At 44.3% G+C, this 15,943-nt stretch overlaps 2 protein-coding genes across 3 annotated transcripts in view; both read left to right on the top strand.

Annotated features, from left to right (window-relative positions):
- Nucleotides 1–1,046: 1,046 nt before the first annotated feature.
- On the top strand, nt 1,047–8,082 carry LOC136701737 (histone deacetylase 2). The gene is made up of 14 exons (XM_066676419.1): nt 1,047–1,204; nt 1,874–1,986; nt 2,351–2,468; nt 2,733–2,807; nt 3,055–3,193; nt 3,325–3,466; nt 5,288–5,380; nt 5,598–5,706; nt 6,404–6,544; nt 6,656–6,764; nt 6,937–7,067; nt 7,210–7,365; nt 7,586–7,643; nt 7,737–8,082. Exons 1-14 carry the CDS (start codon nt 1,153–1,155, stop codon nt 7,765–7,767), a joined length of 1,467 nt encoding a protein of 488 aa, XP_066532516.1. The 5' UTR covers nt 1,047–1,152; the 3' UTR covers nt 7,768–8,082.
- Nucleotides 8,083–9,925: 1,843 nt separating this feature from the next.
- The window catches only part of lama4 (laminin, alpha 4), a 47,531-nt gene continuing 41,513 nt past the window's right edge, over nt 9,926–15,943 (top strand). For both annotated transcript variants that reach the window (XM_066676795.1, XM_066676794.1), the window contains exon 1: nt 9,926–10,035. In XM_066676795.1, coding sequence (XP_066532892.1) covers nt 9,940–10,035 — 96 coding nt within the window. In that variant the 5' untranslated portion in view covers nt 9,926–9,939. The remainder of the gene's footprint in view (nt 10,036–15,943) is intronic.

Genomic DNA, 15,943 nt, shown 5'->3' with positions numbered 1-15,943 from the left:
TCCACACACCAGAGGAACTCCATCACTCCAGAGAACACAGTTCCACTGTTCCACACACCAGAGGAACTCCATCACTCCAGAGAACACAGTTCCACTGTTCCACACACCAGAGGATCCCCATCACTCCAGAGAACACAGTTCCACTGTTCCACACACCAGAGGAACTCCATCACTCCAGAGAACACAGTTCCACTGTTCCACACACCAGAGGAACCCCATCACTCCAGAGAACACAGTTCCACTGTTCCACACACCAGAGGAACCCCATCACTCCAGAGAACACAGTTCCACTGTTCCACACACCAGAGGAACTCCATCACTCCGGAGAACACAGTTCCACTGTTCCACACACCAGAGGAACTCCATCACTCCAGAGAACACAGTTCCACTGTTCCACACACCAGAGGATCCCCATCACTCCAGAGAACACAGTTCCACTGTTCCACACACCAGAGGATCCCCATCACTCCAGAGAACACAGTTCCACTGTTCCACACACCAGAGGAACCCCATCACTCCAGAGAACACAGTTCCACTGTTCCACACACCAGAGGAACCCCATCACTCCAGAGAACACAGTTCCACTGTTCCACACACCAGAGGAACCCCATCACTCCAGAGAACACAGTTCCACTGTTCCACACACCAGAGGAACTCCATCACTCCAGAGAACACAGTTCCACTGTTCCACACACCAGAGGATCCCCATCACTCCAGAGAACACAGTTCCACTGTTCCACACACCAGAGGAACTCCATCACTCCAGAGAACACAGTTCCACTGTTCCACACACCAGAGGATCCCCATCACTCCAGAGAACACAGTTCCACTGTTCCACACACCAGAGGAACCCCATCACTCCAGAGAACACAGTTCCACTGTTCCACACACCAGAGGAACTCCATCGCTCCAGAGAACACAGTTCCACTGTTCCACACACCAGAGGAACTCCTATCTAAACCTGTTGATGTTAAGCCGAAGTACATGAAGTTATGCTAAGAAACCCGTAGCCTTCCGGTGTGCAGTGTGAAACCCCACCCCCGTAGTAGTAAGCCCCGCCCCGTGTCCGCGGCTCGCAGCGCTGTATGCCTCTTTTCTCCGGGTTTTTTTTTAATTCGGTTTCTTCTCGGGGCTCGGAACGGTGTTCGGATTATGGCGTTCACTCTGCAGGGCTCCAAGAAGAAAGTGTGTTATTATTATGACGGTAAGAGGAGATTTAAGGTGGATGAGGACGCTATCGCGGCCTGGCGGGTTGAGGTAGAGAGTGTAGCGGGGAGAGCTCGCGCTAGGGCCGTGGAGAGCTCGCTGAGCCTCGAGCGGTCAGAGACAGAGAAGAACGCCCGGGTGTAGTTTAGTCCCAGTGGGTTTACAGAGCGAGGAACAGCCGCCGCGAGACCCGGGGCTCCGTTAGCTCTCAGGCTAAAGCTCAGCGGCTGCGCTTTGTGTCTCATTATGTGAATCTTCTGATCCACCTTAAACGGGTAGTTCAGCTTTTAATTCCACCTTAAATGATGCAGCAGCTTCGAGTGAGCGACACTAGATCACGATTTACCCTTTCATTTAAGGTGGAATGGAAATGACCGAGTTTGTCTGTTGTGCGCCGGAGGAGAACAGACGCAGCTTTTAAGGTGGAAGTTTTTAATTTAAGGTGGAATTGGGCATTTTAATTCTTAAATTTAGCGCCCCAGACAGGAGGAGCGGCATCACTTAAGGTGGAAGGTCTGATAGGAGGTCCTGTGTTGGGTTCCCAGGCTGAAACTGTAAAGTGTGAAACATTTGGGCCCGGTGTAAAATCCGGAACAGGACCGGACTGTAACTCCTGTGCTCTGTTCCTCACCTGGGCGTTTCCATGGTGACGGTGCCTGTGTTACAGGTGACATCGGGAACTATTATTACGGTCAGGGTCACCCCATGAAACCGCACCGCATCCGAATGACCCACAACCTGCTGCTGAACTACGGCCTCTACCGCAAGATGGAGATTTACGTGAGTTTATAACATCAATAACAATAATTATACTGATGATAATGAGTCATTAATAAGACTGTTCAATGAATAAAAACACAACATTCATTTCCTGAGTTAAATGAACTGTAGTCAGAGGTGTTCTGTTACGCTGACCCCTAGTGGCCTGGATGTATCATTCTGTACTAAACCTATGTTAAACATGGCGGCTCCAGTCATGGCGACCCACTCTGAGGACTATAAACACTCAGAGACAACTTCAGAGATGCCTTCCACTCTCCACCTCACACCGCACTCATAGATCTGGGGTCATTTCAGAATGTGTTAAATGATCCCTGTTGAACTCCAGGCTAATAAGTGTGTGTGTGTGTGTGTGTGTGTGTAGCGGCCTCATAAAGCCACAGCAGAGGAAATGACAAAGTACCACAGCGACGACTACATCAAGTTCCTGCGCTCCATTCGCCCAGATAACATGTCTGAGTTCAGCAAACAGATGCAGCGATGTGAGTTTTTACACACACACACACACACACACACACACACACACACAATCAGAAAGTCAAAGACTCCTCTTGTTTCCTGCAGCTGTTTTGCTGTAGCCTCCTGTAGACTATGATCCACGTGTGATTGGACAGTGTAGTGGACATGCTGATGAGCAGGGTTCCAATCCCAGAGCGGAACCCACCCTGTGGCAGTCTCCATGAACTTTAAATGTTAGGGGTTTTATTTTCTTGTCTCTCTCTCTCTCTCTCTCTCTCTCTCTGTAGTTAATGTCGGCGAAGACTGTCCAGTGTTTGACGGACTGTTCGAGTTCTGTCAGTTGTCCACCGGAGGGTCAGCAGGTCAGTGTGTGTGTGTGTGTGTGTGTGTGACTCATCTGTCGCAGTGTGTTATGCTAAATGTTAAAATAAGGCAGGGCTTTTTTCTGCAATTCCTCTTTTTGTAGATGACAGTATTTTCTCACACACACAGCTCCGAGAATAAAACACGAGTCCAGAGTTTTGCCGTTTCAGTAATTAATATGAATATAATAACCCTGTTATAGACTTTAGTAAAGAAGTGTGTGTGTGTGTGTGTGTGTGTGTTCAGCCGGGGCAGTGAAGCTGAACAGACAGCAGACTGATATAGCTGTGAACTGGGCGGGAGGTTTACATCATGCGAAGAAGTCTGAGGCGTCAGGTTTCTGTTACGTCAATGACATTGTCCTCGCCATCCTGGAGCTGCTGAAGTAAGCCCCGCCCTCTCTGCCCTGATTGGATCACATTGAGCTCCGGTTGGCTAATAGATGTGTGTGTTGGATGTGTATCTGTGTTCTAATGTTGTGTGTGTGTGTGTGTGTGTGTGTGTGTGTCCTCTCAGGTACCATCAGAGGGTGCTGTATATAGACATTGATATTCACCACGGCGACGGAGTGGAGGAGGCGTTCTACACCACTGACCGAGTCATGACCGTCTCCTTCCACAAATACGGAGAATACTTCCCTGGAACTGGAGACCTGCGGGTACACACACACACACACACTATATACACACACACACACACACACACTACACACTATATACACACACGCACACTATATATACACACACACTACACACTATATACACACACACACACACTACACACTATATACACACACACACACACACTACACACTATATACACACACACACACTACACACTACACACTATATATACACACACACACACTACACACTACACACTATATATACACACACACTACACACTATATACACACACTACACACTACACACTATATATACACACACACTACACACTATATACACACACACACACTACACACTATATATACACACACTACACACTATATACACACACACACACACACACTACACACTATACACACACACACACTACACACTATATACACACACACACACTACACACTATATACACACTACACAATATATACACACACACACACACACACTACACACTATATACACACACACACACTATATACACACACACACTACACACTATATACACACTACACAATATATACACACACACTACACACTATATACACACACACACACTACACACAATATACACACACACACACACACTACACACTATATACACACACACACTACACACTATATACACACACTACACACTATATACACACACTACACACTATATACAAACACACACTACACACTATATACACACACTACACACTATATACACACACACACACACTACACACTATATACACACACTACACACTATATATACACACACACACACTACACACTATAAACACACACACACACTATAAACACACACACTACACACTATAAACACACACACTACACACTATATACACACACACACTATACACACACTACACACACACACTACACACTATATACACACACTACACACTATATATACACACACACACACACACTACACACTATATACACACACTACACACTATATACACACACTACACACTATATATACACACACACACACTATAAACACACACACACTCTATACACACACTACACACTATAAACACACACACTACACACTATATACACACACACACTATAAACACACTACACACACACACTACACACACACACTACACACTATATACATACACCCACTACACACTATACACACACTACACACTATAACCACACACACTACTCACTATACACACTATACATACACACAAACTATACACAAACACACACTATACATACATTATACGCACACTACACACTATATACTCACTACACACTATAAACACACACACTGTACACACACTACACACTATATACACACACTATACACACACTATATACAAACACTACACACTGTAAGCACACACACACACACACACACACACACTATATACACACAAACTACACACTATAACCACACACACACAAACTACACACTATAACCACACACAAACAATACACACTATACACACACTACACACTATATACATACACCCACTACACACTATAACCACACACACACTATACACACACTACACACTATAACCACACACACTACTCACTATACACACTATATACTCACACACTACACACTATAACCACACACACTATACACACACGCAAACACACACACACTACACGCTATATCACTGCCTCATTGTGGCTGGTAATGTAATGAGGAATATTACAGAGGAGACGTCCATTATAGACTCTCTCTCTCTCTCTCTCTCTCTCTCTCTCTCTGCGTCTGTGTGTGTGTGTGTGTGTGTGTGTGTGTGTGTGTGTGTGTGTGTGTGTAGGATATTGGAGCAGGGAAAGGAAAATATTACGCTGTGAATTTTCCTCTGAGAGATGGAATTGATGATGAATCGTACGAACAGATCTTCAGACCGGTGAGATATATATACACACTCTCTCACTCACACACACACACACACACACACACACACACACACACACACACAAAGTTTTGTTATGGGACATTGATCCAACAGAACTTTAGCCCCACTAGGCTAAAACCCTAACCAGGACTGTTTGGAGGAGGATGAGGCACAACAAATCAGAGCAGAACTCATTTCCATGTTAAAGTGTGTGTGTGTGTGTGTGTAGGTGATGGCGAAGGTAATGGAGATGTATCAGCCGAGTGCAGTGGTGCTGCAGTGTGGAGCTGACTCTCTCTCTGGAGACCGGCTCGGATGTTTTAACCTCACCATCCGAGGTATGTCTACCTCACCCTTACCTCACTCTAACTCTACCCTGACCTCACACTAACGCTACGCTGACCTCACGCTTACCTCACGCTAACTCTCCGCTGACCTCACACTTACCTCACGCTAATGCTACGCTAACCTCACGCTAATACTATGCTGACCTCACCCTTACCTCACGCTAACTCTCCGCTGACCTCACACTTACCTCACGCTAATGCTACGCTGACCTCACGCTAACTCTCCGCTGACATCACACTTACCTCATGCTAATGCTACGCTGACCTCACGCTAACTCTCCGCTGACCTCACGCTTACCTCACGCTAATGCTACGCTGACCTCACGCTTACCTCACGCTAACGTTACGCTGACCTCACACTTACCTCACGCTAATTCTGCCCTGACCTCACACTTACCTCACGCTAATTCTGCCCTGACCTTACAATTACCTCATGCTAACTCTGCGCTGACCTCACCCTTACCTCACTCTAACGCTATGCTGACCTCACCCTTACCTCACGCTAACACTACGCTGACCTCACCCTTACCTCACATTACTGCTATGCTGACCTCACCCTTACCTCACGCTAACGCTACGCTGACCTCACACTTACCTCATGCTAATTCTGCGCTGACCTCACGCTAACGCTACGCTGACCTCACCCTTACCTCACCTTACTAAATTTTCTCTCTCTCTCTCTCTCTAGGTCATGCGAAGTGTGTGGAGTATATAAAGTCGTTTAATCTGCCGTTGCTGATGCTGGGAGGTGGGGGTTATACGATCCGGAATGTGGCCCGGTGCTGGACGTATGAGACGGCTGTGGCTCTGGACTCTGAGATTCCAGATGGTGCGGTCCCTCAGGGCTTTATCCTTACAGTTATCTGTAGCAGTCCCGGTGCTGTTCTTTAATGGTGTGTGTGTGTGTGTGTGTGTGTGTGTGTGTGTGTGTGGTTTACAGAGCTGCCGTATAACGACTACTTTGAATATTTTGGACCTGATTTTAAACTCCACATCAGTCCGTCCAACATGACCAACCAGAACACTCAGGAGTACATGGACAAGATCAAGTGAGAAACACACACTCACACACAGCATTGCTTAATGTAACCAGGTGTCTCCAACACACACCCAGCATATTATTCCCTCTCCTCCTCCAGCAGGGCTTCCTCTGACTACAGAGTGTCTGTGGAGTAATGATGGTCAGCAACCCTAATCGTGTGTGTGTGTGTGTGTGTATAGACAGCGGCTATTTGAGAATCTCCGGATGTTGCCCCATGCTCCAGGAGTCCAGATGCAGCCGATTCCTGAGGACAGCATTCCAGACGATACAGTGGACGAAGACACGGAAGACCCAGACAAACGCTTGTCCAGTATGACACACACACACACACACACACAGTGTACTATCTACTAATGCAACTGTGTCTTTTGTTAGTTTGCTGCTCAGTGATTAATCTTCTGTTCTCCTGTAAGAGCTCAGCCCACCTGACTGTGTGTGTGTGTGTGTGTCAGTCCGAGCGTCTGATAAGAGAATAGCATGTGACGAGGAGTTCTCTGACTCTGAGGATGAGGGGGAGGGAGGACGCAGGAACGTCACCAACCACAAGAAAGGAGCCAAACGAGCTCGAGTGGAGGAGGAGAAGAAAGAGGTGGAGGAGAAGAAAACCGGTGAGAACCATCACGCTACACTCTCTCACGCTCTCTCTCTTTAGAGAACCCTCACACTCCCTCATCAGAGAATCTCCCTCTTTAGAGTGGTGTGTGTGTATGTGTTAATGCGGGGTTTATATGTATTAACGTGTGTGTGTGTGTGTGTTAATGAGGGGTGTGTATGTGTTAATGGGGGGTTTATATGTATTAACGTGTGTGTGTGTGTTTGTGTGTTCAGAGGTGAAGGAGGAGGAGAAGTCGAAGGACAGTGGCTCAGAGAAACATGAGTCTAAAAGGTAAACACAGATTTTCCACAATGCAGTTCATAAAGCCATGGTTTACCCATAATGCAGTGCAGACACTGATGGTGTATTTTTATTTTTTCACAGTGTGAAGACTGAACAGACCAGTGGCTCCTAAACACACCACCAGGGGGCGCACCAAGCTCAGAGACAGAGACACACGCACACACTCTGTGTCTCTCTCTCTCTCTCCCTCCCTTGTTGCACCCCCTGCTGGACTCCTTCAGCATTATATTTATTGTGTGTGTGGACTCTTCGGTGTTCTCCCTGTAGGAGTCCAGTCCCAGCCACAGGGGGCGCTGTCTGGGGTGTTTTTTTTTACAGCTGTTTGTTTGTGCTGAGTTGTTAGAGACAGATGTTGATGTTGTTTAGTTTTCTCTGATAATAAAGTTGTTTAAATTTGATATTTCACATTTGCATAATTAAACTTTTATACTGACTCCGCCCCCGTGTCGTTACTCGGTGTGTGTTTTACCTGCTTACTGTCCATTTCACACACACCCCTCCTCTCTCCTGCTGTGTCCCTGGGTGTGAAAGGATGTGGAGCTGTCAGGAAGCCCACTCTGACAACAGGAAACAGACAGGACACTACAGCTGTGTCCCCCCACCCCCAGCTCTTACACCGGCCCTCTCCAGTTCTGTGTTGTCGTCATCCGCCCTTGTCATGTCCCCACTACTGTCACACCACTCCTGCTCTGTGTCCCCCCCACTGCTCTGTGTCTTTGGTCTCACACCCTCTCTCTGTCTCATTCTGACTCCATCAGCTCCAGAACACAGCAGCACCACTGTCTCCAGTCTTTAACCAAACAGACTTCACTGTGTCTCATTGTTGCAATTCTTAGCATTCTTAATTTAACACACACACAGAGGCACACACTCTCACAGAGAGGCGCATACACACACACACACAGAGGCATGCACACACACAGAGGCGCATACACACACACATACACATTCTGACAGAGGCGTGCATACACACAGACGTACACATTCTGACGAGAGACGCACGCACACACACACACACAGAGGCGCATACACACACACAGATGTACACATTCTGACAGAGAGGTGTACACACACGCCGTGTATCCCATTCTCACACTCCCTCTCTCCACATCTGTTTTGGATCAGCTTTGGTTGGACACGCAGCATCAGATTTCCTGCAGTATTTCACTGTGTGTGTGTGTGTGTGTGTAATAAACATCAGTGTATAGAGCAGGGTGGATGATGTAAACAATTCCACACAGCTCTGACCCGTGATCACAATGTGGTCAGTGTTTTCTGTTCCTCCCAGATGTTCCCTAATTCCAGACCATAGTATTCCAGGGTTTGGGAATGTGTTTGGAAATGGTTTAGCACTCTGCAGGATGGTGAACTCCGGAATGTCTCTGACTGATGGAATCGTGTAAAGTGGAATGAATCAGACGTCACACTGTGTGTGTGTGTGTGTGTACAGTCAGTAGAATTACACAAGATCTCTTCTGACTCTTCTCTTCTAACTCTTCTTTTCTTGCTTGTTTAAGGTCCCAAACACTCACACACACACACATTCACCAGGAGCCTAGCTTCACTATTAAAGGCCGTACCTGGTTTTAAAGCGTGTTTTCCTCAGGACACAATGATTATGGTCATCTGTCCATTCCAACCACTGCGTATGTTTGTTGTGTGTTGTGTTAAAACTGTGTGTGTGTGTGTGTATACAGTCGGCTCCATACAGCACCACCTTCCACTCTGTGACCTCTGTGTGTGGGGGAGGGGGCTGGGGGCTGGGGGGGCCCAGGGGAAACCGGGGGACATTTCAGAGTGGGAGGTCTCTTCTCAAGGTTAAAGACTGCTGTTGTGATCCCAGAGCTGTCAATCACTTTCCTTCAACCAATCAGATGAGGCCACTGAGGTGTGAGGGATATTCTTACACCGCAGCACCACAGAACCTACTCGGTTCCATCAAGAACCAAGTTTCTGTGAGAATCTAGAATCTCTTTACAATTCTGCAGCAATTTTACCATCTCTCTTTCTCTCTCTCTCTCTCTCTCTCTCCCTCTCTCTCTCTCTCACACACACACACACACACACTTACACAATGTTCCCATATGTGTATAATTTAAATCCAGCCACAGCTGCTCTGCTCTGAGTGAGTGTGTAACAGAGAGAGGGAGGAAGGGAGTGGGAGGGGAAGCTGGGAGAGTTGGAGTTTGTTTTACAGACTGGGCAGGGCCTCAGTGTGAGAGAGGGAGAGAGGGGCGATCAGAAGAATAACGGAGTGAAAGAAAGGAATAGTGTGGAGAGAGAAATGGCGAGTGTGGAGTTTCTCTCTCTGTGTTTATTGACTGCTCTCTTAGGAGCAACAACGACAACAACACACGATGACCAGGGCACAATCGTCACTGTGAGTACAAACTTATCACTGTCACAACTATCACACAACATTTCCCACACACACACCAACACAACACAGTCTTTACTGTGAGCACAAAAACACTAACACAGCTTTCACTACAATTACAACTATCATCATTACTCCTCTCACCACATCTATCACCATTACTCCTCTCACCACAGCTATCACCATTACTCCTCTCATTACAGCTATCACCATTACTCTTCTCACTACAGCTATCACCATTACTCCGTTCACCACAACTATCACAATTACTCTTCTCACTACAGCTATCACCATTACTCCTCTCACTACAGCTATCACCATTACTCTTCTCACCACAGCTATCACCATTACTCCTCTCACTACAGCTATCACCATTACACTTCTCACTACAGCTATCACCATTACTCCTCTCACTACAACAATCACAATTACTCTTCTCACCACAGCTATCACCATTACTCCTCTCACTACATCTATCACCATTACTCCTTTCACCACAACAACCACCATTACTCCTCTCACCACATCTATCACCATTACTCCTCTCACCACAAATATCAGAATTACTCCTCTCACAACAACTATCACCATTACTCTTCTCATGACAACTATCACCATTACTCCTCTCACTACAGCTATCACCATTACTCTTCTCACTACAGCTATCACCATTACTCCTCTCACTACAACTATCACAATTACTCTTCTCACCACAGCTATCACCATTACTCCTCTCACCACAGCTATCACCATTACTCCTCTCACCACATCTATCACCATTACTCCTCTCACCACAAATATCACCATTACTCCTCTCACAACAACTATCACCATTACTCTTCTCACTACAACTATAACCATTACTCCTCTCACTACAGCTATCACAATTATTCTTCTCACCACAGCTATCACCATTACTCCTCTCACCACATCTATCACCATTACTCCTCTCACCACAAATATCATCATTACTCCTCTCACAACAACTATCACCATTACTCTTCTCACTACAGCTATCACCATTACTCCTCTCACTACAGCTATCACCATTACTACTCTGACCATAGCCATCACCATTACTCCTCTCATCACAACTACCATCATTACTCCTCTCACCACAACTATTACCATTACTCCTCTCACAACAACTACCACCATTACTCCTCTCACTACAACTATCACCATTACTCCTTTCACCACAACTATCACAATTACTCTTCTCACTACAGCTATCACCATTACTCCTCTCACTACAGCTATCACCATTACTTCTCTCACCACAGCTATCACCATTACTCCTCTCACTACAGCTATCACCATTACTCCTCTCACTACAACTATCGCCATTACTCTTCTCACTACAACTATCACCATTACTCTTCTCACTACAAATATCACCATTACTCCTCTCACTACATTTATCACCATTACTTATTTCAACACCACTATCACCATTACTCCTCTCACAACAACTATCACCATTACTCTTCTCACCACAATTACCACCATTACTCCTTTCACTACAACTATCACCATTACTCCTCTCACCACAACAACCACCATTACTCCTCTCACCACAACTATCGCCATTACTCTTCTCACTACAACTATCACCATTACTCTTCTCACTACATTTATCACCATTACTTATTTCAACACCACTATCACCATTACTCCTCTCACAACAACTATCACCATTACTCTTCTCACCACAATTACCACCATTACTCCTTTCACTACAACTATCACCATTACTCCCTTTCACCACAACAACCACCATTACTCCTCTCACCACAACTATCGCCATTACTCTTCTCACTACAACTATCACCATTACTCTTCTCACTACATTTATCACCATTACTTATTTCAACACCACTATCACCATTACTCCTCTCACAACAACTATCACCATTACTCTTCTCACCACAAATACCACCATTACTCCTTTCACTACAACTATCACCATTACTCCTCTCACCACAAATATCACCATTACTCCTCTCACAACAACTATCACCATTACTCTTCTCACTACAACTATAACCATTACTCCTCTCACTACAGCTATCACAATTATTCTTCTCACCACAGCTATCACCATTACTCCTCTCACCACATCTATCACCATTACTCCTCTCACCACAAATATCATCATTACTCCTCTCACAACAACTATCACCATTACTCTTCTCACTACAGCTATCACCATTACTCCTCTCACTACAGCTATCACCATTACTACTCTGACCATAGCCATCACCATTACTCCTCTCACCACAACTATCACAATTACTCCTCTCATCACAACTACCATCATTACTCCTCTCACCACAACTATTACCATTACTCCTCTCACTACAACTATCACCATTACTCCTTTCACCACAACTATCACAATTACTCTTCTCACTACAGCTATCACCATTACTCCTCTCACTACAGCTATCACCATTACTTCTCTCACCACAGCTATCACCATTACTCCTCTCACTACAGCTATCACCATTACTCCTCTCACTACAACTATCGCCATTACTCTTCTCACTACAACTATCACCATTACTCTTCTCACTACAAATATCACCATTACTCCTCTCACTACATTTATCACCATTACTTATTTCAACACCACTATCACCATTACTCCTCTCACAACAACTATCACCATTACTCTTCTCACCACAATTACCACCATTACTCCTTTCACTACAACTATCACCATTACTCCTCTCACCACAACAACCACCATTACTCCTCTCACCACAACTATCGCCATTACTCTTCTCACTACAACTATCACCATTACTCTTCTCACTACATTTATCACCATTACTTATTTCAACACCACTATCACCATTACTCCTCTCACAACAACTATCACCATTACTCTTCTCACCACAATTACCACCATTACTCCTTTCACTACAACTATCACCATTACTCCCTTTCACCACAACAACCACCATTACTCCTCTCACCACAACTATCGCCATTACTCTTCTCACTACAACTATCACCATTACTCTTCTCACTACAAATATCACCATTACGCCTCTCACTACATTTATCACCATTACTTATTTCAACACCACTATCACCATTACTCCTCTCGCCACAACTACCACCATTACTCCTCTCACTACAGCTATCACCATTACTTATTTCACCACCACTATCACCATTACTCTTCTCACTACAACTATCACCATTACTTTTCTCACTACAACTATCACCATTACTCCTCTCACTACAACAATCACCATTACTCCTCTCACTACAACTATCACCATTTCTTTTCTCACTACAACTATCACCATTACTCTTCTCACTACAACTATCACCATTACTCTTCTCACTACAACAATCACCATTACTCCTCTCACTACAACTATCACCATTACTTCTCTCACCACAAATATTACCATTACTCCTCTCACTACAACTATCACCATTACTTATTTCACCACCACTATCACCATTAATCAAATCAAATCAAATCAAATTTATTTATATAGCGCTTTTCACAACTGATGTTGTCACAAAGCAGCTTCACAGAATTCCAGTAAGACAAGATTTGACATGAAATGTAAAGACAAATGTAAAACCCTCAGTGTCCAGACAGACAGGTGGGCAGTCGTTTACTCGGAAAGATGTAAAGGGATGGAATTAGTTTTGAACTGTTTTGTGTTTGTAAAGTAGAAAATATAAAAATTTCCAGAGTGTGGCTAATGACTCCGGCAGATCTGACTATGACAGCATTAACTAAAAGGAGAGAACCAGGAGGACACACAGACACGGGAGCATCCTGAAACACTGGCATCCCTCCGCTCCACCGTCAACAAACCTGAGTGATCGCGAGAAGCGGCGGGACGACAGCACCAGCGTCTCAGTTTACTATAATTCCCTGTGTCCATGCACCCCCCGGATCTGCCGCCTTTATCTATGGGGGAGCATTAGCTACCAAATGATAAACTAAACAAATGAGTTTTTAGCCTACATTTGAAGATTGCGACTGTGTCTGAGTCCCGAACATTTTTTGGAAGATCATTCCAGAGTTGGGGGGCTTTATAAGAAAAGGCTCTTCCCCCAGCTGAGGCCTTCTGAATTCTGGGAACATTTAAAAATCCAGTATTCTGTGATCTGAGTGAACGTGGAGGCTCATAATAGGAAATTGTATCTTGAAGATATTCAGGAGCAAGCCCATGTAGAGCTTTATATGTTAATAACAAAATTTTGTAGTCAATGCGGAATTTAACAGGCAGCCAATGAAGTGATGATAAAACTGGGCTGATATGTTCAAATTTTCTAGTTTTAGTGAGGACCCTAGCTGCAGCATTTTGAACTAGTTGAAGTTTTCTTAAATTGCTGCTGGTGCATCCTGACAGTAGTGCGTTACAGTAGTCAAGCCTTGAAGTAATAAAGGCATGTACTAATGTTTCTGCGTCCTGGAGGGATAAGGCATTTCTAATCTTAGCAATATTGCGAAGATGTAAAAAAGCTGTCCTAGTGATACTACCTATGTGTTGATCAAATGATAAATCCGGGTCAATTATGACACCAAGATTTTTTGCTGCTGAACCAAGTTTAACTGGAAAGTCAGCGAGATTTAAAATTAAATCTGATAATTTATTTCTTGTCACTTTTGGACCCAAAAGCAGGACCTCTGTTTTGTTGCTGTTTAGAAGGAGGAAGTTACGCAACATCCAGCCTTTCACGTCTTTTACACAGTCCTCTATTTTCTTTAATCTGTGTTTGTCATCGGGCTTGGCTGAAATATACAATTGTGTGTCGTCTGCGTAACAGTGAAAGTTAATGTCATGGTTTCTTATAACTGTGCCTAGCGGTAACATGTATAATGTAAATAATAATGGTCCTAAAATAGAGCCTTGTGGAATTCCAAATCTTACTTTAGAATAATTTGAAGTTAGATTGTTTACTTTTACGAATTGATAACGTTCCGTTAAGTAAGATTTGAACCATAATAGGGCTGTCCCTGTGATTCCAACCATGTTTTCTAACCTTTCTATGAGAATATTGTGGTCTATTGTATCGAAGGCTGCGCTTAGGTCAAGAAGCACCAACAGGGATACGTGGCCTTGATCAGAGGCAAGAAGAAGATCATTTGTTATCTTGACTAGAGCTGTCTCTGTACTATGATGTTGCCTGAATCCAGATTGGAATTTTTCATATATATGATTCTTATGTAGATATGAAGATAAGTTGTTGGGCCACAGCTCTTTCTAAGATCTTAGACAGAAATGGCAAATTAGAAATAGGCCTGTAATTAGACAGTGTACTAGCATCAAGATTTGGTTTCTTGATCATAGGTTTAATAACTGCTAGTTTAAAAGCTTTGGGTACATGGCCCAGACTAAGCGATGAGTTTACTATAGTTAAAAGAGGATCAATAATAGCTGGTAGTACTTCTTTGAGCAACTTTGTGGGAATTGCGTCAAGTGTGCAAGTTGTACAGTTTGCGGAGGTGATAATCTTCTCTAGTTCTAATTGTGGGAGTGGGTAAAAGGTTTCAAGTCTTTCTTTTACAGTTATATTATGTTTTATTCCATTCACATCGGGTGGCAGCCAGGATGGATTTGATCCTGTGGCTAGAGTTTGTTGTCTAATATTCTCAATTTTATTATTAAAAAAGTCCATAAAATCTTTACTGGTGAGAGTTGCTGGAATTAGTTGTTCAGAACCTGCTTGATTTTTTGTAATTCTAGAAAACACACTAAACAGTGCTCTCGGATTATTTTTATTATTGGAGATCAGCGAGGCCAGATATGCTGAGCGAGCTTTAGTGAGGGCATTTCTATACTCTATAAGGCTGTCCTTCCAGGCAGAATGAAACACTTCAAGCTTGGTTGATCGCCATTTCCGCTCTAGTTTTCGTAATGTTTGTTTTAAA

The sequence above is a fragment of the Hoplias malabaricus genome, chromosome 7 (assembly GCF_029633855.1).
Source record: "Hoplias malabaricus isolate fHopMal1 chromosome 7, fHopMal1.hap1, whole genome shotgun sequence".
NCBI classification, from domain to species: domain Eukaryota; kingdom Metazoa; phylum Chordata; class Actinopteri; order Characiformes; family Erythrinidae; genus Hoplias; species Hoplias malabaricus.
This window is presented reverse-complemented; position numbering and strand designations above follow the sequence as displayed.